Source organism: Solanum stenotomum, chromosome 5 (genome assembly GCF_019186545.1).
Source record: "Solanum stenotomum isolate F172 chromosome 5, ASM1918654v1, whole genome shotgun sequence".
Taxonomy (NCBI): Eukaryota; Viridiplantae; Streptophyta; class Magnoliopsida; order Solanales; family Solanaceae; genus Solanum; species Solanum stenotomum.
Genome location: NC_064286.1, coordinates 59,103,002 through 59,123,147, shown reverse-complemented (window position 1 = coordinate 59,123,147; position 20,146 = coordinate 59,103,002). Strand labels below are relative to the sequence as shown.

At 36.2% G+C, this 20,146-nt stretch overlaps 2 protein-coding genes across 3 annotated transcripts in view; both read right to left on the bottom strand.

Moving 5' to 3' along the window:
• LOC125864743 (acyl-coenzyme A oxidase 4, peroxisomal-like) overlaps positions 1-20,146 on the bottom strand; it is a 1,153,105-nt gene that overhangs the window by 4,877 nt on the left and 1,128,082 nt on the right. The window lies entirely within an intron of this gene.
• LOC125864738 (lysine--tRNA ligase) lies at positions 885-4,804 on the bottom strand. The gene is made up of 16 exons (XM_049544799.1): positions 4,625-4,804; positions 4,359-4,416; positions 4,139-4,207; positions 3,867-4,032; positions 3,698-3,791; positions 3,458-3,543; positions 3,266-3,384; positions 3,084-3,164; positions 2,595-2,720; positions 2,225-2,507; positions 2,043-2,139; positions 1,793-1,949; positions 1,560-1,703; positions 1,406-1,474; positions 1,175-1,318; positions 885-1,089 (listed from the first exon to the last, which is right to left on the bottom strand). The coding sequence occupies exons 1-16, from the start codon at positions 4,660-4,662 to the stop codon at positions 1,054-1,056; spliced, it is 1,767 nt and encodes a 588-aa protein (XP_049400756.1). The 5' UTR covers positions 4,663-4,804; the 3' UTR covers positions 885-1,053.

The window sequence follows — 20,146 nt, the reverse complement described above, 5'->3', positions numbered from 1 at the left end:
ACCCGATTGATATTTGATTTGATCATCCACGTCACACTATCATAATATGAAAAAATAATATAAAAAGCACTATTATAAATTGTGATAACTAATAATTTAAAATATTTAAGCACATAAAAAATTGAATCAAATCTCAAAATTTTACGAATCAAACACTTTAAAATAGATGAAGTACATATATCATCTAAAATAATTACAAATTATAATTGCTAAGTAGGAATTGTTGACTGTTTTTTTTTTTTTAAGTTGGTGTGTTGAAGCCTGTATGGAAAATAATATTGCAATGTAGAAACACCTAAAAAGTTAAACAAGGCAAAAATAATTGATCTAAATAGAACATCTTTTAAAGTATAACCATTATTAATATTATAATTGCCTTACTAATTGCGAATCATCTTTTTGGGTCAATTTTTTTGAAAATGTAGATATTCTGGTTAATTTCCTAATATTCACGTGGTATTTTAAAATAAAATATTTATTTTATCTTTCTAAGTCCATAAATTTTGTGAATTTTCCTTTTCGAGTCAAATATGTATTAAAAATGAATCTTCTTTATTTGGTTAAAAATTAAACTCCCGCCAATCAATTCATAGATTTGACTAAAAAAAATAGAATAAGCTATCTGTACTGGAAATTTGTTGATGAATAGTCTAGGTTTGGAAATGATTTGGAATAAGTAATTAATATTGACGGTAAAACATGAAAGTAGTGTTTTTTTTTTTTTTTTTTGATATACAAAATAACGAGTAAAAGTGAAAATATATTTTTAAAGTATGTGCATGTAAAAGTGGACGAGAAAAATATCTTTTATTGATATTTAACTACATTTTCAAGAGATGGATACATTGACACTTATTAACTTGTCAACCACAATGCACTTCCTCTCAGAAACTAAAAGTAAATCTTTAATATGATAACATTGAGATACTAGTAAATGAAAATTCTAAACAAATTCTGGGAACTGATTTTGAAAGTTTTATGTGGAATTGCTCAATCAAACTTGATCATGAATGAGAGAACATGCGATTGCTCGCGCCACTTGGTAAAATTCTTTCATTGTGATCTCATGGCTGGAAAGAGGATAACTTCCTGAGAAGATAAGAGAACAATGGGAAGAGTAAGAATTGATATGTGTTTACATTTTAAAATCTTCAAGAATTAGAGTTTACTAAACCTTGACATTTTGTGAATCTGTAAGCAACATTGTAAGTCTATCAATCCCCATGCCTAGTCCACCAGTAGGGGGCAATCCATACTCCAATGCAGTAATGAAGGATTCATCCAAATCCATTGCCTCGTCGTCTCCTAATTGTCGGTCCTGATATGATGAAACAACAATGTTAGTTAAGCAGGAAAATGAACCTCATATGAGTCTCTTAATTGGTAATGTAACAAAGATATATACCTTTAATTGTTCAGCGAAACGTTCTCTCTGTGCTGCAGGATCATTTAGTTCAGTATAGGCATCACATAGCTGGAGAAAAATGAAACAGAATGAGCTGATTATAGGGTAAGGTGAAATAGTACTATAGGATCAACGTCGAAAAATACAATATTACCTCTCTTCTGTTAACAAATAAGTTGAAACGCTCAGTCAAACCAGGTTCTGATCTGTGTGATTTAGCCAGTGGGCTCATGATCTCAGGATGGTTGATAATAAAAGTGGGATTTATGCAGTTTACTTCAATAAAATGACCAACTAGCTGGGAAACAATCACACAGGTATTAGTACATCAACAAGATTTAGTAAAGACAACAGTATGCTTTGGCAAGGTAGGAACTAGGAAGTGACCTTATCGAGTAATCGTGTTGTGGTATGAGGTGGAGGGCATTTGACATCAAACTTTTCACATACATCTATCAAGTACTTATTAGCAGTTTCACTCGATAGATCACTAGGTATACTGATGTTAGCGACTTTCTCCAACTCCGACAACATATCAATCTTTCTGCAATTAACAAACAAGAGAAACTCCAAACATTTAAGTAAATGCTAGTCTGGAAGGTGAAGTTTTACACCATTAGTCACATATTCAATATACCTGAATGGAGGAGTGAAATCAATTTCTATCGGTTCATTATCCAATCCATTAGCATGGTACCTTATTTTATAGCTTCCGGTTAGCTCCTTCACCATACCTAAGAGCAATATGCAAAAATCAAATCCATTATATCAACGGATTGAAGACGAAAAGCAATCTAGATAACTATTTGAGATGCTTACCTGATAGTAGCTGCTCTGTCAAATCCATCAAGTCATTGTAATCAGCGTAAGCCATATAAAGTTCACACATTGTGAACTCAGGAGAGTGAGTTAAATCCATTCCTTCATTCCTGAATTGCTTCCCCATCTCATAAACACGATCAAATCCACCAACAACCAACTTCTTAAGATAAAGCTCGGGGGAAACACGCATGAATAGTTTTGTGTCCAACTCGTTATGGTGAGTGACAAATGGTCTGGCTGCAGCTCCTCCAGCTGTCAAATTCATAGAAGGAGTCTCCACCTAAAACAAATAGAAAGTTGAGTGAGAAAAGAACACATTAATCAGAAGAATAAGTCAGCATTGGAAGGGCTATTTATAGAATTAAACCTCGAGAAACTCAAGACTATTGAGGAAATTCCTAACGTAAGAAATGATTCTGGCACGAGTCCTGAATAAAGTTCGAATATCTGGATTCATCATTAGATCTAAGTACCTTTGACGATACCGAGTTTCCTGAAATTCACAATGTAACACAATTAGAATACTGTAATTAGATGCTGGACACCAGATTAACCTAGTATATACTCCAATACAATTGAGAAATTCTCCTTTTTTCCACTCCTAATTATATCCCTTCTTTGTCTTCGTGTGACCTATAGGTCACAGGCTCGAGCTGTGGATGCAAGCACTAATGCTTGTGATAGGGTAGGTTGTGTACACCACAGTCCTTGGGATGCATCCCTTCCCTGGACCGTGCTAACATGGGATGCTTTGTGCACCGGGCTACTCTTTTTTATTCATTCTTGGTCTGTAAGTGGGATGGCGAAGGGACTTCCATTTAACATTTGAAAAGCCAAATTCTTCATATGATCATACCTGATCCCTTAACACATATGACTCGGGGTTTCTCGGATCTCCTGGAGTCCAAGTATCATTAGCTGTTGTTCCTTGGAAACTCTGTAAACAAACAACTCCTTTGAGTCATGTATTAAGAATCATTGATGTAAAGTTTCTAGACAGACATAAGATAGGTTTCCTTATAGTTGTGGGTGTTTCACCTGTGTCTGAGTTTCATCTACGACAGAGGAGGTCAGCCGCCTCGGTAACATGTGTAGGCAAGGGGCAAGAACTATAAAAGATTTTGCAAAGATACTTAGCTCTCCTCTCTTACTCTTTCCTGCAGCAGAATGACACTTTAGTGCCTCAAAAATCTTAGTTTTCTTTCTATAATTGGATTTTAAAGGACTAACCAGGATATCCGCGGACACCAATTATGTCACCTCGCTTCACTCCAGAGTGATAGTTAGAAAACTGAACAGCATCCACATCAGAATCCCTACTCAACATATATAAATGAGATGCAGTTGGATCAAATGTGTTCCCTACGCCATTTTTCGTTAGTGATAACACAACTTAAATTGAAGAAATAGCAAGTATTTTATAGAATGTCTTCATCTCATCACTCGTTGAGCCCAAGCAACTCAATATACCTTGCACTAGCCAGTACTTGTACTCTCACCCCACCACCAAGCATTTCATAGAAATAGAGTTTTGACGATGATGCACGCTTGCTTATCACTCTCCCTACACGAACACGAATAAAAACTATTGAAATTTCAAACTCTAATAAACTTTTAACGGAAATCATAACCTGTGCACCTGCTAAGGAGATATCAATGTCTTCAGGAAATTCTCCAGTATTTAGATGAGCATATCTGCTGATAAATTCAGGAATAGACATTGTGATGAAGAACTTATGTGGATATGGATTGATTCCAGATTCTCTCAACGACTCAACGTTCCTCAATCTGTTCGCCAGGTATTGCTGCCACAAAGAAATCAATTTTTAACCATTTATCACACCGTGAAATCTCATGCTCATCGAGGGATAAGTTCGAACTGAAGTTCAACGAAATGGTAGAAGTACTTACAGTAGGATCCAAATTATCATTCTCAGGTAAATTGTGTTGCTCCATTTGCCTTTTAGCTACTGCTGCTGCCTGTACATCCAATCGGGACAAAACTCATCAGCATGAAAACATAAAAATGTACACTTTCACTTGCAACGCAAAGACGGGGTAAATCCCTGAGAGATAGTCAAGCATCACTGATAACAGAACATAAACAAAATACACAGAACATAAGATTTACCTTCTTTTCCTGTTCAAGGTGCTCCTTCTCCTTTGCCTTCTTTTCTCTCTTAAGAGCACTTTTTCACCAAAGGAAATCAAAACATAAGAGCAACATCTATTGTTTGGTAACATTTCATTCAAAATATGTAAGTCCAAAAAAATTAACAAATTGTAAACTATATATACAAAAGGTATTGTCATATTCAGAGCACATAGATTAACTTTCACAATTGCAAAAAGGAAACTGAAGTAAAAGACAAAAAAGAAGAAGCTAAATCACCATACTTCTTGCTAAGTGGCTCTGTTGAAACAGATGAATCCATTAGTGACTATAGTTAGACTTAGCAATTTGATGAAATTAGTAGAGGGTTGATTATGTAAGTACTTAATCCAGGATTAAACAAGTTGATAATCTTTTAGTAGAATTATGCCAATTAAATAAGGTTTAGCATGACTTAGGATTACTAAACAATGGAGTGATGGACAAGAAATATGTCATTGTCATTCTTCTTATTATATAATATTGATAGTTTAATAGTAATACTTTTTCATCACAAATAAATTTACTCATATCCATTCTCCTTGGTTGACAAGAAATTAATTTCCATTTTTCTTAGCATGATATACCACTTTTCCAACACAATATTAATATAGTAATACCCATTAATGGCCCTACCTAGGCTCTTTTACTTTTTAATTTGTTGTTGCTAAATTCAGGCACCCTTCAACTACTAAATGGGTCCAGGTGAGCACCAAGACTAAATACTTGGGGTCTTTAATTTAAGGTAACAAAGAGAACGCCGATGATATCATACATTGTAGTGGCGTAGAATGAACGAAATGGAGGCTCACCTCCAGGGTCTTGTGTGATAAGAAAGGTACCGCCAAAAATTATAAAAGATAAGTTCTATAGGAGGGTGGTTAGAACGATTTGTTTTTATGGAACAAAAACCAGAGTATTAACCTGTTATGAATTCTCAGTTCAGAAGATGAAAATCACGGAGATGAAAATGTTGTGGTGTATGTATGACCATACTAGGAGAGACTAGATTAAGAAAGTAGATATTCGAGAAACGATAGGAGTGACCTTTGTATTGGACAAGATGATTGGGACGAGACTGTGGTAGTTTGGGCATGTGAAGAATAGGAGTGTAGATGTCCTAGAGAGGTGGTAAAGGAGGGCTAAAGAAGTATTGGGAAAAAGTGATTAGGCAGGACATGACATGTCATGATCTTACCAAGGTCCAAGGACATAACCTTAGATAGGAGAGTTTGGAAGTCGTAAATTAGGGTGTAGAAGGTTAGTTGGTAGTCAAGCGTTCTCTCGTTCCATGCTGGATAGGCTTGGTGGTCATACTAGGGCCTTCCTTCTTACAAGTAGTATTAGCACTATTCTTATATAGTTTCTTGTTCTTCGATCTCGTTTGACATGGTTTTTTGAGCTCTAATTATAACAATAGCTCGTTTTGTTATTGTTCTTTCTCTTGTTTGTTGCATAACACTCTCTCTTTCGCATTAATTTGTTATTGTTATTGTTCACATGCTTGTATCCCCTTCTCCAAACTGTTTGACCGACTTTATTTAAGCTAAAGGTCTACCGTAAATAACTCTTCTATCTCTACGAGATAGGGGTAAGATCTATGTACACTCTACCCTTCTCAAATCTCACTTGTGGGTTTATACTGAATATGTGTTGTTGACAATATGTAGCATTAAAGAATTTCTTCTATCTCTACGAGATAGGGGTAAGATGTACGTACACTCTGCCCTTCTCAAATCTCACTTGTGGGTTTATACTAAATATGTGTTGTTGACAATATGTAGCATTAAAGAATTTTAATATTATTCAACCTCTAGTCAAAATCAAGGTTCTAAGGAAAACCATATAATTTTTTTTTTATTGATGAATACTCTAGGTTAGGAAAATATAAAAATAATGTTTTTTTTATCTTGATATAAAAAAAATAACGAGTAAAAGTGAAAATATATTTTTAAAGTACGTGATCAAGTAAAAGTGGACGGAAGAATATCTTTTATTGATATTTAACTACATTTTCAAGAGATGGATACATTGACACTGATTAACTTGTCCACCACAATGCACTTGCTCTCAAAAACAAAAAGTATATCTTTAATATGATAACGTTGTGTTCATTTTTTACATTGAGATACTAGTGAATGAAAATTCTAAACAAATTCTGGGAACTGATTTTGAAAGTTTTATGTAGAATTGCTCAATCAAACTTGATCATGAAGGAGAGAACACGCGATTGCTTGCGCCACTTGGTATATTCTTTCATTGTGATCTCATGGCTGGAAAGAGGATAACTTCCTGATAAGATATATAGAGAAAAAAATGTAGAGTATGAATTGATATCTGTTTACATTCTAAAATCTTCAAGAATTAGAGTTTACTAAACCTTGACATTTTGTGAATCTGTAAGCAACATTGTAAGTCTATCAATCCCCATGCCTAGTCCACCAGTAGGGGGCAATCCATACTCCAATGCAGTAACGAAGTATTCATCCAAATCCATTGCCTCGTCGTCTCCTAATTGTCGATCCTGATGTAATGAAACAACAATGTTAGTTAAGGAGGAAAATGAACCTCATATAAGTCTCTTACATTCATATGTTGTGCTACTTCATGTCCTCCAAATTGGTAATGAATCAAAGATACCTTTAATTGTTTAGCGAAGCGTTCTCTCTGTGCTGCAGGATCATTTAGTTCAGTATAGGCATCACATAGCTGGAGAAAAATGAAAAAGAATGAGCTGATTATAGGGTAAGGTGAAATAGTACTATAGGATCAACGTCGAAAAATACAATATTATATTACCTCTCTTCTGTTAACAAATAAGTTGAAACGCTCAGTCAAACCAGGTTCTGATCTGTGTGATTTGGCCAGTGGGCTCATGATCTCAGGATGGTTGATAATAAAAGTGGGATTTATGCAGTTTACTTTAACAAAATGACCAACTAGCTGGGAAACAATCACACAGGTATTAGTGTCAATTTTCTGTTGAATGCCTCTCAAAGTGAGAGTCTTTCCATTATATAGAGAAAATAAAGATTACACATCCCTAAAGATCCGTCATTCTATCCCTAAAGATAAACTATTCTATCTCTACAAATCTGCTATTCAATCCCTCAAAATCTGCCTTGCTATCCCTCCAAATAAGTTATTCTATCACAATATTTATTCCTTTGATTCTACAACAAATGTATATGATCATGCTAATTTATATCATTATATAAATACATTAATATATACGATCATTTAGTTTTCCATCATGCTAACATCCCCCCTCAAATTGATGCTGGTGGATCAAGAAGCATCAGTTTGCCTACTAGAAATTGATGGCGTTGCGGGCCATGAATTTTGTAAACGCATCAGCTATTTGAAGATCACTAGACACATGTGGAAGAGTAATGACTCCTTTATCTACAGCTTCTCGGATAAAATGACAATCCACTTCGATGTGTTTGGTCCTCTCATGAAAAACTAGATTAGTAGCAATCTGAATAGCACTTGTATTGTCAGCCTGGAGAGGAGTAGGATGAGATTGAGGAAATCCAATCTAAGTAAGTAATCCACGAAGCCATACAACCTCGGAGCAAGTAATAGACATGGATCGATATTCAGCCTCTGTTGAAGATTTTGACACACCATCTTGCTTTTTACTCTTCCAAGATATCAATGAATCTCCAAGAAACATGCACCAACTAAAGACTGAACGACGAGTATCAGGACATCTCGCCCAATCAGAATCGCTAACAACATTAAGACGAATAGGAGAACCACTTGGAAAGAACAATCCACGAGTAGATGTTCCTAGAAGGTACCGAATGATGCGACGAACAGCCACCAAGTGGAGATGACGGGGAGCTTGCATAAATTGACTAACTTGTTGAACTGCAAAAGAGATATCAGGGCGAGTAATAGTAAGGTAACTTAGACTCCCAACTAACTGTTGAAATATAGTTGGATCAGGAAGAATATCTCCTTCCTCACGACGATACTTCACATTCAATTCCAATGGAGATCTACGAAGGAGGAATTGTAACGACCCGAGAGCACCCCCTAGTCGTTACCGACGTATTCGACCTCTCGGAGGTCTTATACAAGCCCTTAGCATTCGTCATAGCATTTATCATAGAAAAATAACGGAAAATTTAAAACTTTTACATAATATAACACAAGACTTAAAAAGTCACCTCATTTAAACCTTTAATACAAACTCGAAGTACTACGTCTCAAGGTAGCCATCTTAAAACACGACTACAACAAAAGAGGGACACAACCCTTACCTTACAATACAAAAGAAACTACTATCTAGTACATAGAACTTAAGGAAAATATTTAACATAAAGGTCCTTGAATCTTTAAGGACACACCCGAACTTGGGAATAGAAAGCCAAGCTCATCACTTCTAGGAAAGGCCCTTTAGCCACCACCACCTACACTTGGTGTAAAAAGATGATGAAGAATGATGTTAGTACAAAAATGCACTAAGTATGATAACCATGCAAAAACATGCTTTTAAAAGGACATTTAGTTGGGAACCATGCATCATGCCTTTTTAGAGAAACTTCAAGAAATATTTAGTACAATAGGAACAATATAAACCAAATACATCATCATACACATGGAAACCATTCATAATAGCACATAGAGCCACTTATAACATTTTAGGCACATTCAATGCATACAATACATTACCTTCCTCTTTATCATAACTCCTTTCCTCAAGCAACCCTTAGGGAATACTTGGTGCAATGTATCACCTTAAGGTTACCAAGGGTGAACTTACATATAGCCTTCATCAATCCAACCACATATATTCATAGAGTCATAAGCACACCATAAGACATAGTCTTCACATAGGAACCATCACCTAAGACAACCCCCAAGTTACACTAGTGCAATGAGCAAGTATCATTCCATAATACTACTCACACCAAGTGTTCCTAGGAAGCCACCATAGACTAGGCACATCATATTCAATAAGTCATAACATCTTCATTTAACATTAGACATAAGACCAACATATTTCATAACATCATATAAGGACTCATTCATTTACTACATCATTAGTCATAACCCATTTAGTTCATATCATAGGTAAACCACCCTCACAACATCTTCACAAGCACACTTGTGCAATGTACACATGGAGTCCCCTACCCCCACATATACTAAGCAAACCCATTAAGAAGTCATAAGTGTAATTCACATGCATAATCATACTGCATGTCTTGACATAAGTAAAGTCAACCTTAACATGCTTTCATATTAACGTACATAGACCATAGTCTTCATTACATAAAGTGCCTAATCATACCTCTCTTAGAGTCCACTTGTGCAATGTATAAGTAGGGTCCATAGTCCTACCTACACTAAGTAACTCTTCAAGAAATCACGACTAGAGTTCATATTCTTATCTTAGTTCATTTCTTAACTTTCGAGAGACATTGCAATAACCAACAAAGACCATGTGAGCTACATGGAATTCGGTGTTCTACTCCCATACCGAAAAGAGAGGGTACTACTTGCCAAGGTAGGACCTACATACATAATAGCTATCTAGTGGATCCACTAAGCTAAGACCTACGGGGGCACGTAGTTATGGAACAAAAAGATTGCTACCAGAAACCTTGACTTGCTAGGCGTGGAGGTTTCCATCTCATGAGACAACATCTATGTTGGGAACCCGGACTTGCTAAACGTGAAGGTCCTCTTGTGGGAAGCCAGACTTGCTAAACGTGAAGCCCCCACTCTCATTTTTCATGTTTACTCGGTGCTAAGCTCCAACTCCCTTTTTAAACATCTTTAGCCTTTATTTAAAATTAGTTCATAAAATAGGCTTTAGGGACTTAATCCCTCATATCATATAGCTCAAAGGTTTCTAAGATGAGAATGACCTTTCATCATAGAACCTACATTATGTGAGAATGACCTTTCACATAGTCATACCATATTCATAACATAGTCTAGTTTAGAGTACAATTGAGGAAACCTTTCAAGAGACTCACTTTCACTAGATTATCATAAACCTTATTCATTCATTCATGTGTGTGTACATATGTGATAAAGCCTTTCACATAAACACCTTTATGCAACACACATTCATACCTTGCTAGTCATACACTTTGCATGAATAATAAGATGTAAGGGTGCATATAAGAGCTAACCTTTCAATAGACACCATAACACATCATATTCATAGCTATACAGGTAGAGTGTGTGCGCGCATACTGGTCCTCATAGTGACATAATAGCAACAACATTGATATAGAGTGCACTTCCCTTCAAGGGATCACAACACATTCACAATGTCTCCAAATCATGAGCAATTCACATATAAAGCCTTTAGGGATTCTAGACCACACACCCACACTTCATCATAGGAGACAAGGACACATTCAACATTGAATAGGTGATCCTAACATGTATATGATCACACATTCATATAGGGGTGATATAGGTAGGGGTCATTCCACAATAGTACTTAGCATAATCAACCATGTAGACCACACCTTATCTCTAAAATTATCATTTCACATTATATTCCTCATCATCAACACACTTTAAACACTATGCTAGCATTGAGGATTTCATACTTCATAGCACAAGTTCATAAACATATGCAATCATCAATTCACTTCACAACTATTGCCTTCAAGGCCATGATCTCAACATGCATAGATAGACAAGAAGTAAACACCGCCACCATAAGTGGACCAAACCACACAACATCAATTCTCATACTATAGACTAGAAGTTAGGTCAACTTACCAATTACCCAAGCCATGATCACCATGGATCAATCCTCAACGATTCATAATCAATTAACATAGATATCAATAGGAATCAACAGTGTAATTCAATAACATAAACGTAATCTAACTACAATTCTATAAACAAAGGGATCAATCCATAACTTTGCTCGTAAGGCCATAATTCTCAACTCATCAATATACCAACAATTCAACATGAATAAGCATAGATAATCATAAGAAACATCAATACAATATAATCTAAACATAATTTCACCAATAAAGATCGTATTCACAAAGACCCACATCATAGGCCAATTTTCGAGAATTTGGGGATCACGGGTTCTTCAAGAATTCCTTTGAAAATTATCTGAAAAACATTAATTCCACATCAATTCATCAATAGAATGATTTAGAAAATCGTTTGACAAGGGACCCATGCTTAGATTGAAAATTGGGAATTTTGGTCTTTGAATCACTTTTGAAAATCTTTGATAAAACTCCTTGAATGAGAGGTTATTCGAGAATCAAGAGTTACCATACCTTAATTATTGAAGACCCATGAAATTAAAGAAGAAATCAGTTGAAAACCCATCTTCTAGCTTGAGCTTCATCAAGGTCTTCAATGGAGTTTTTGAGAGAATCAATTTTTGATAGGGAAGGGTGAATTTGAAGAATGGGGTCTAATTGTAGGTTTTGGGGTTTAAACCAACTTAAAATACCCTAAAATAGGTAGAATAACCGTTTATAATAATTCCCCAAAGTACCCAAACTACCCCTCACTTAGTTGGACCTTTTAAACAAGTCAAACTTGAGTTTTATTTTCGCAGATTTCGTCGGGAAATAAGTTCGCGACGCGGAGGTGTTCCCACAAATTTCATAAATTAAATTTTGAGACAGAAAAGTCTACGACATGTCTGCGACGTGGACCAAACTTTTGGTCTTTGGTGGATCTAGTCCGCGACGCGGACTTGCTTCCTCCATGAGCAACTTCAAGCTGCCTTGGCAGCTTGTTTGGCCAAGGGTTGGGGTCCTCCTCGAGGACCCTTAGGGTGGTCTCGGGGAGTCGTACCCGAACGTTTTGACCCTAAAAATATTTATTAAGACACTAGGGTCACCTCCACTGATTTTATACTGCAAATAACACATAAAAACATGAACAACATACTAGAACACATCAACACGTAAAAGACTAGTTTCCAAACGTCTTGGTCGTCCCTTGACGTTTGACTTGCAAACTCTTTAAAATTGACTAAAAAGGCTATTCTTCATTATTTTAACAAGTTATTAATGCATAAAACCCATGTGAGGCTCTACTTTATCCTACTTCATTTTGAGGGTTGTTACAATTTCCCCTACTTAGGAACATTCGTCCTCGAATGACACTTAGAACACTTCCGAGGACTCTATGACCCAACTAGCAGCTCACAATACACAACATACAACATCAACATAAGAGCACACATCAAGGAGGAACATCAACTCCACATAAAAGACTCAAAACAACTTTGTGCAATTCAAGAAAGTAGCAACACGTCTTCCAACTCCTTATGCATCAACTTTATTATTTCCTATTTCATGGGAGGAACTTCCTTCTCCAAATCATCATTGTCATTTCAAACACCAAAGAAACATAACATGCAACTATCTCATTAAAGCACATTATGCAACTTTATCATAAGAAATCATTTAAGCATGCACTTCAAATCAACTCATGCAACACAAGCAAGTAGAAACTTTATTCACCGACTCATAATGCATCAACCACATAGGCCTTTCTCATGTTCATAAGAGGAACTACCTTCTCCTAATCATGACATGATATTTACCCCTTCTATATCATCATAGGGTCCCATATGCAATGGCTTTCAAATGCACACATAGACATGATCAACATTTCCACTCATGAGGCAATTAAGCAATTCATACTAGTTGCACCCTAACATGAGGATTATAGATCATCTACTAGTCTTATCATTTAATCATCATACTATCAAGAACATACATGACATTACCATATTTAGTTATGTTCAAGGAGGGACTACCTTCTCCTAGTCATAACATACACACATGGAATCATAAAACTCATAAGCAAGCATTACACAAAGGTCAATTCGTTTAAGGAGAAATTATCAACTTCTAACCTAAGCATGCTCATAATTTCTTCCTCATGAAGTCAAGAGTGCATTCACCATATAAGGATGCATATTGACATGAGAACCATGAATTTTGTTACTAAAATTCCATTGTTTATGTAATAAGAATCCTTCAAAACATGCATAACATACAGAGATATGCAAGACTCCAAAACATGAACAAGCTACTAGGAGCTCTTTGGTCTCAAGCTTGAATGAGAATAAAAGGAAAAGATAAGGATATCAACAACCTTACTACTCACTCATCATCCCCCACTTAGGGTAAGCCCATCTAAGAGCACATTAAAGTAACCAAGAGAACTGTCACTTACCAATTAAGCACAATGTCCCCCTTTTGGGAGCAAGTTATGCAAACTCCTTTAATCATTACCTCCTTCATCTCTAAGGTAGGAACCATTCTCCACTAAATATTCACTATACTCCCTTAGGTGAGGATTTCAAGAATCAAAAAAAAAAAAGAGTATCTATACCACTTCGCTTCATATCTATCACCTAAAGTGGTTCTCAACATGGAGAACTCAAGGAAGTTCAATGTAGAAATATTAAGGGCACTCAAAACCTTACCATCTAGGCACATTATCCCCCACTTGGGGTGAGCTTAATCAACTCTTTATCACATCATACCCTTATCATCACCTTTGGTGTAACTTTCCGCTCAACCATGCCTAGGTGTTATCTAAACACCCTCTTTGGATAAACATACTTAAGATCAACCTTACAAGACAACTATCCTCTTTAGAGTTGGTCAACATCTATTTTCTTGTCCTTCCCATGAACTAAGGGGTACATGCAACTCTCCAAGTTAACCTTAGAGAAAAACACTATCCCAACTCATGGAACAATGCCCCCTTTTTCCGCTCTTAGGGCAAGCCTACACAAGAACTCCGATTCACACAAGGAAAACCATGAAGCATCACTCATAAAAATAACGGGCAACTTTCAACTCACACTAGTTACCACATTCCTTCAAAACTCCTCAAATCTACACCATGACTTTCTACTATCATTACCCATCACCATAAAGCAACTCATCATCCTAAAAAGGATTTCATTCTTACCATAACGACTCTTATCATACGAGAATTACACCACCATAGAACATTTTCAATGTAATGCTCCCAACCTCATAGGTCACACAAATCTATGATTGGCATCACAATACGATTTCCAAATCTACCTTCATATATACTCATTTAGTCACCACATCATAGTAAGCATTAAAACTCACCTTTTCTTCCCTCGATCCTTGCAACATTACCCCTTCCAAGTAATCATATCTAGAAGACCACCAGACAAGGGAAAATAAGAGAGAGAGATCATATGGAGTAAAGATCTACGACACGACACAAGAGTAATGAAGAAAGTGAAACTTCTATCGTCCTATAGCCTCTCGCTCATAGATGTGTCGCGACTCACACCGATGAACAAGACTCTACTAGACGTGGCTCATGAGACGTTGAATCCTAAGACCATTTTCATAACCTTATGCTCTGATACCAAGTTTGTAACGACCCGAGAGCACCCCTAGACGTTACCGGCATATTCGACCGCTCGGAGGTCTTATACAAGCCCTTAGCATTCGTCATAGCATTTATCATAGAAAAATAGCGAAAATTTAAAACTTTTTCATAACATAACACAAGACATAAAAGTCACCTCATTAAACCTTTAATACAAAAATTGGAGTACTACGTCTCAAGGTAGCCATCTTAAAACACGACTACAACACAAGAGGGACACAACCCTTACCTTACAATACAAAAGAAACTACTATCTAGTACATAGAACTTAAGGAAAATATTTAACATAAAGGTCCTTGAATCTTTAAGGACACACCTGAACATGGGAATAGTAAGCCAAGCTCATCACTTCTAGGAAAGGCCCTTTAGCCTCCACCACTTACACTTGGTGTAAAAATATGAAGAAGAATGGTGTTAGTACAAAAATGCACTAAGTATGATAACCATGCAAAAACATGCTTTTAAAAGGACATTTAGTTGGGAACCATGCATCATGCCTTTTTAGAGAAACTTCAAGAAATATTTAGTACAATAGGAACAATATAAACCACATACATCATTATACACGTGGAAACCATTCATAATAGCACATAGAGCCACTTATAACATTTTAGGCACATTCAATGCATACAATACATTACCTTCCTCTTTATCTTAACTCCTTTCCTCAAGCAACCCTTAGGGAATACTTGGTGCAATGTATCACCTTAAGGTTACCAAGGGTGAACTTACATATAGCCTTCATCAATCCAACCACATATATTCATAGAGTCATAAGCACACCATAAGACATAGTCTTCACATAGGAACCATCACCTAAGACAACACCCAAGTGACACTAGTGCAATGTGCAAGTATCATTCCATAATACTACTCACACCAAGTGTTCCTAGGAAGCCACCATAGACTAGGCACATCATATTCAACAAGTCATAACATCTTCATTTAACAGTAGACATAAGACAAACATACTTCATAACATCATATAAGGACTCATTCATTTACTACATCATTATTCATAACCCATTTAGTTCATATCATAGGTAAACCACCCTCACAACCCCTTCACAAGCTCACTTGTGCAGTGTACACATGGAGTCCCCTACCCCCACATATACTAAGCAAACCCATTAAAAAGTCATACATGTAATTCACATGCATAATCACACTTCATGTCTTGACATAAGTAAAGTCAACCTTAACATGCTTTCATATTAACATACATAGACCATAGTCTTTATTACATAAAGAGCCTAATCATACCTCCCTTAGAGTCCACTTGTGCAATGTATAAGTAGGGTCCATAGTCCTACCTACACTAAGTAACTCTTCAAGAAATCACGACTAGAGTTCATATTCTTATCTTAGTTCATTTCTTAACTTTCGGGAGACATTGCAATACCGACATAGACCATGTGAGCTACATGGAATCTGGTGTTCTACTCCCACATCGAAAAGAGAGGGTACTATTTGCCAAGGTAGGACCTACATACATAATAGCTATCTAGTGGATCCACTAAGCAAAGACCTACGGGGGCACGTAGTTATGGAACAAGGAGATTGCTACTATAAACATTGACTTACTAGGCTTGGAGGTTTCCTTCTCATGAGACAACATCAATGTTGGGAACCCGGACTTGCTAAACGTGAATGTCCTCTTGTGGGAAGCCGGACTTGCTAAACGTGAAGCCCCCATTCTCATTTTGCATGTTCACTCGGTGCTAAGCTCTAACTCATATCATATAGCTCAAAGGTTTCTAATATGAGAATGACCTTTCATCATAGAACCTACATTATGTAAGAATGTCCTTTCACATAGTCATACCATATTCATAACATAGTCTAGTTTAGAGTACAATTGAGGAAACCTTTCAAGAGACTCTCTTTCACTAGATTATCATAAACCTTATTCATTCATTCATGTGTGTGTACATATGTGATAAAGCCTTTCTCATAAACACCTTTATGCAACACACGTTCATACCTTGCTAGTCATACACTTTGCATGAATAATAAGATGTAAGGGTGCATATAAGAGCTAACCTTTCAATAGACACCATAACATATCATATTCATAGCTATACAGGTAGAGTGTGTGCGCGCATACTGGTCCTCATAGTGACATAATAGCAACAACATTGATATTGAGTGCACTTTCCTTCAAGGGATCACAACACATTCACAATGTCTCCAAATCATGAGCAATTCACATATAAAGCCTTTAGGGATTCTAGACCACACACCCACACTTCATCATAGGAGACAAGGACACATTCAACATTGAATAGGTGATCCTAACATGTATATGATCACACATTCATATAGGGGTGATATAGGTAGGGGTCATTCCACAATAGTACTTAACATAATCAACCATGTAGACCACACCTTATCTCTAACATTATCATTTCACATTATATTCCTCATCATCAACACACTTTAAACACTATGCTAGCATTGAGGATTTTATACTTCATAGCACAAGTTCATAAACATATCCAATCATCAATTCACTTCACAACTATTGCCTTCAAGGCCATGATCTCAACATGCATAGATAGACAAAAAGTAAACACCGCCACCATAAGTGGAGCAAACCACACAACATCAATTCTCATACTATAGACTAGAAGTTAGGTCAACTTACCAATTACCCAAGCCATGATCACCATGGATCAATCCTCAACGATTCATAATCAATTAACATAGATATCAATAGGAATCAACAGTGTAATTCAATAACATAAACGTAATCTAACTACAATTCTATAAACAAAGGGATCAACCCATAACTTTGCTCGTAAGGCCATAATTCTCAACTCATCAATATACCAACAATTCAACATGAATAAGCATAGATAATCATAAGAAACATCAATACAATATAATCTAAACATAATTTCACCAATAAAGATCGTATTCACAAAGACCCACATCATAGGCCAATTTTCGAGAATTTGGGGATCACGGGTTCTTCAAGAATTCCTTTGAAAATTATCTGAAAAACATTAATTCCACATCAATTCATCAATAGAATGATTTAGAAAATCGTTTGACAAGGGACCCATGTTTAGATTGAAAATTGGGAATTTTGGTCTTTGAATCACTTTTGAAAATCTTTGATAGAACTCCTTGAATGAGAGGTTATTCAAGAATCAAGAGTTACCATACCTTAATTATTGAAGACCCATGAAATTAAAGAAGAAATCAGTTGAAAACCCATCTTCTAGCTTGAGCTTTATCAAGGTCTTCAATGGAGTTTTTGAGAGAATCAATTTTTGAGATGGAAGGGTCAATTTGAAGAGTGGGGTCTAATTGTAGGTTTTGGGGTTTTAACCAACTTAAAATATTCTAAAATAGATAGCATAACCGTTTATAATAATTCCCCAAAGTACCCAAACTACCCCTCACTTAGTTGGACCTTTTAAATAAGTCAAACTTGAGTTTTATTTTCGCAGATTTCGTCAGGAAATAAGTTCGTGACGCGGAGGTGTTCCCACAAGTTTCATAAATTAAATTTTGAGACAGAAGAGTCCGCGACATGTCTGCGACGCGGACCAAACTTTTGGCCCTTGGTGGAGCTAGTCCACGACGTGGACATGCTCCCTCCATTAGCAACTTCAAGCTGCCTTGGCAGCTTGTTTGGCCAAGGGTTGAGGTCCTCCTCGAGGACCTTTAGGGTAGTCCTGGGAGTGGTACCCGAACGTTTTGACCTTAAAAATATTTATTAAGACACTAGGGTCACCTCCACTGATTTTATACTCCAAACAACACATAAAAACATGAACAACATACTAGAACACACCGAGACGTAAAAGACTATTTTTCGATCGTCTTGGTCGTTCCTTGACGTTTGACTTCCAAACTCTTTAAAACTGACTAAAAAGGCTATTCTTCATTATTTTAACAAGTTATTATTGCATAAAACCCATGTGAGGCTCTTCTTTATCCTACTTCATTTTGAGGGTTGTTACAAGAATCTAGAAGACGAGCCAAATAAATCAGATCTCGAGTATATTTGTGTTGGTTTAGAAACACACGTGAAGCAATATTATGAACCTCCAAACCCAAAAAATAAGTAAGAGTACTAAGATATTTCATATGAAAAGAATCTTTAAGTAGTTGTTGTAGGCTAGTGATTAGTGAAGAATCATAACCTGTGATAATAATGTCATCTATATACACCAAAAGAAGAACACAAGCTCTAGATGTTTTCCGAAGAAACAAAGATCAATCATATTTTCTCTACTCAAAAGAAAATTGTAGCAAAGTAGACCGGAACTTATCAAACCAAGCTCTTGGAGCTTGTTTTAGTCCATACAAAGACCACTTCAACTTGCATACATCTGATGTCGGCGATGAGAACAAAGCAGGGGGAGGTTTCATATAAATATCTTCTTTAAGATCACCATGAAAAAAATCATTTTTGACATCCATTTGATAAAGATACCAGTTTTATGAAGCAACAATGGCAATAATAGTTCTCACCGTAGTCATTTTGGCTACGGGTGCAAAGGTTTCCTCATAGTCCACCCCATACTCTTGTTTGTTACTAAGAACATCCAATCTAGCTTTGTAACGATCAAGAGTTCCATCATAATGAAGTTTGATTGAATAAACCCATTTACATCCAATAGGGCGGACATTTGAAGGAAATGAAACAATGTCCCATGTGTTATTTTCTTTAAGAGCCAAAAGTTCTTCCTCTATTGCTTTTTGCCAACATTCATGCTTGGAAGCTTGTGAGTAACAAGATGGAATAGATATGTTGGATAAAGTAGAGGAAAAGCCATACCAATTGCGAGTACAAAATACTCTAGTAGATTGCCGAGTAGGCTCAAGTGGACCAGATCTTGAAGAATTCTCAGATTTTAGTTGTGGTACAGTTTCAGGTGGCGGTCAGTGTCAGAATAGGATAAAGTTGGCCGACGTCGTTCATACACAAATCCAGGTTTGAACCTCTTAAAAGAAGATGATAAATCCTCAAAAGTATGAAGAAGAGGAGAAGCAGAAGATGAATCTACAATCGTAGGAAATAAATACTGATTCTCAAAGAAAGCAACATTTCTAGAAATACGAAATTTGTGAGAACATGGATCATAGCAAATAAAACCTTTTTGTGAAGTACTATAACCTATAAAAGCACATTTAGTAGACTGTACAGAAAGTTTATTGCGCTGCAAAGGAGGCAAATGCACAAAACAAACACAACCAAATGTATGAAAATCATTATAGTTAGGATTTTGGTGATAAAGACGAAAATATGGAGACTAAGATTTAGCACTTTAGATGCCAATCTATTAATTAAATAGACAGCAGTAGACAAAGCTTTCACCCAATATTTAGATGGT

Coding starts and splice junctions, on each gene's coding strand:
- LOC125864738 (XM_049544799.1), bottom strand. CDS start 4,662: ATGGATTCATCTGTTTCAACAGAGCCACTTAGCAAGAA. Junction 4,208..4,358: donor ACCTTGAACAGGAAAAGAAG/GTAAATCTTATG, acceptor TTGGATGTACAG/GCAGCAGCAGTAGCTAAAAG. Junction 1,950..2,042: donor GATTTCACTCCTCCATTCAG/GTATATTGAATA, acceptor TGTTAATTGCAG/AAAGATTGATATGTTGTCGG.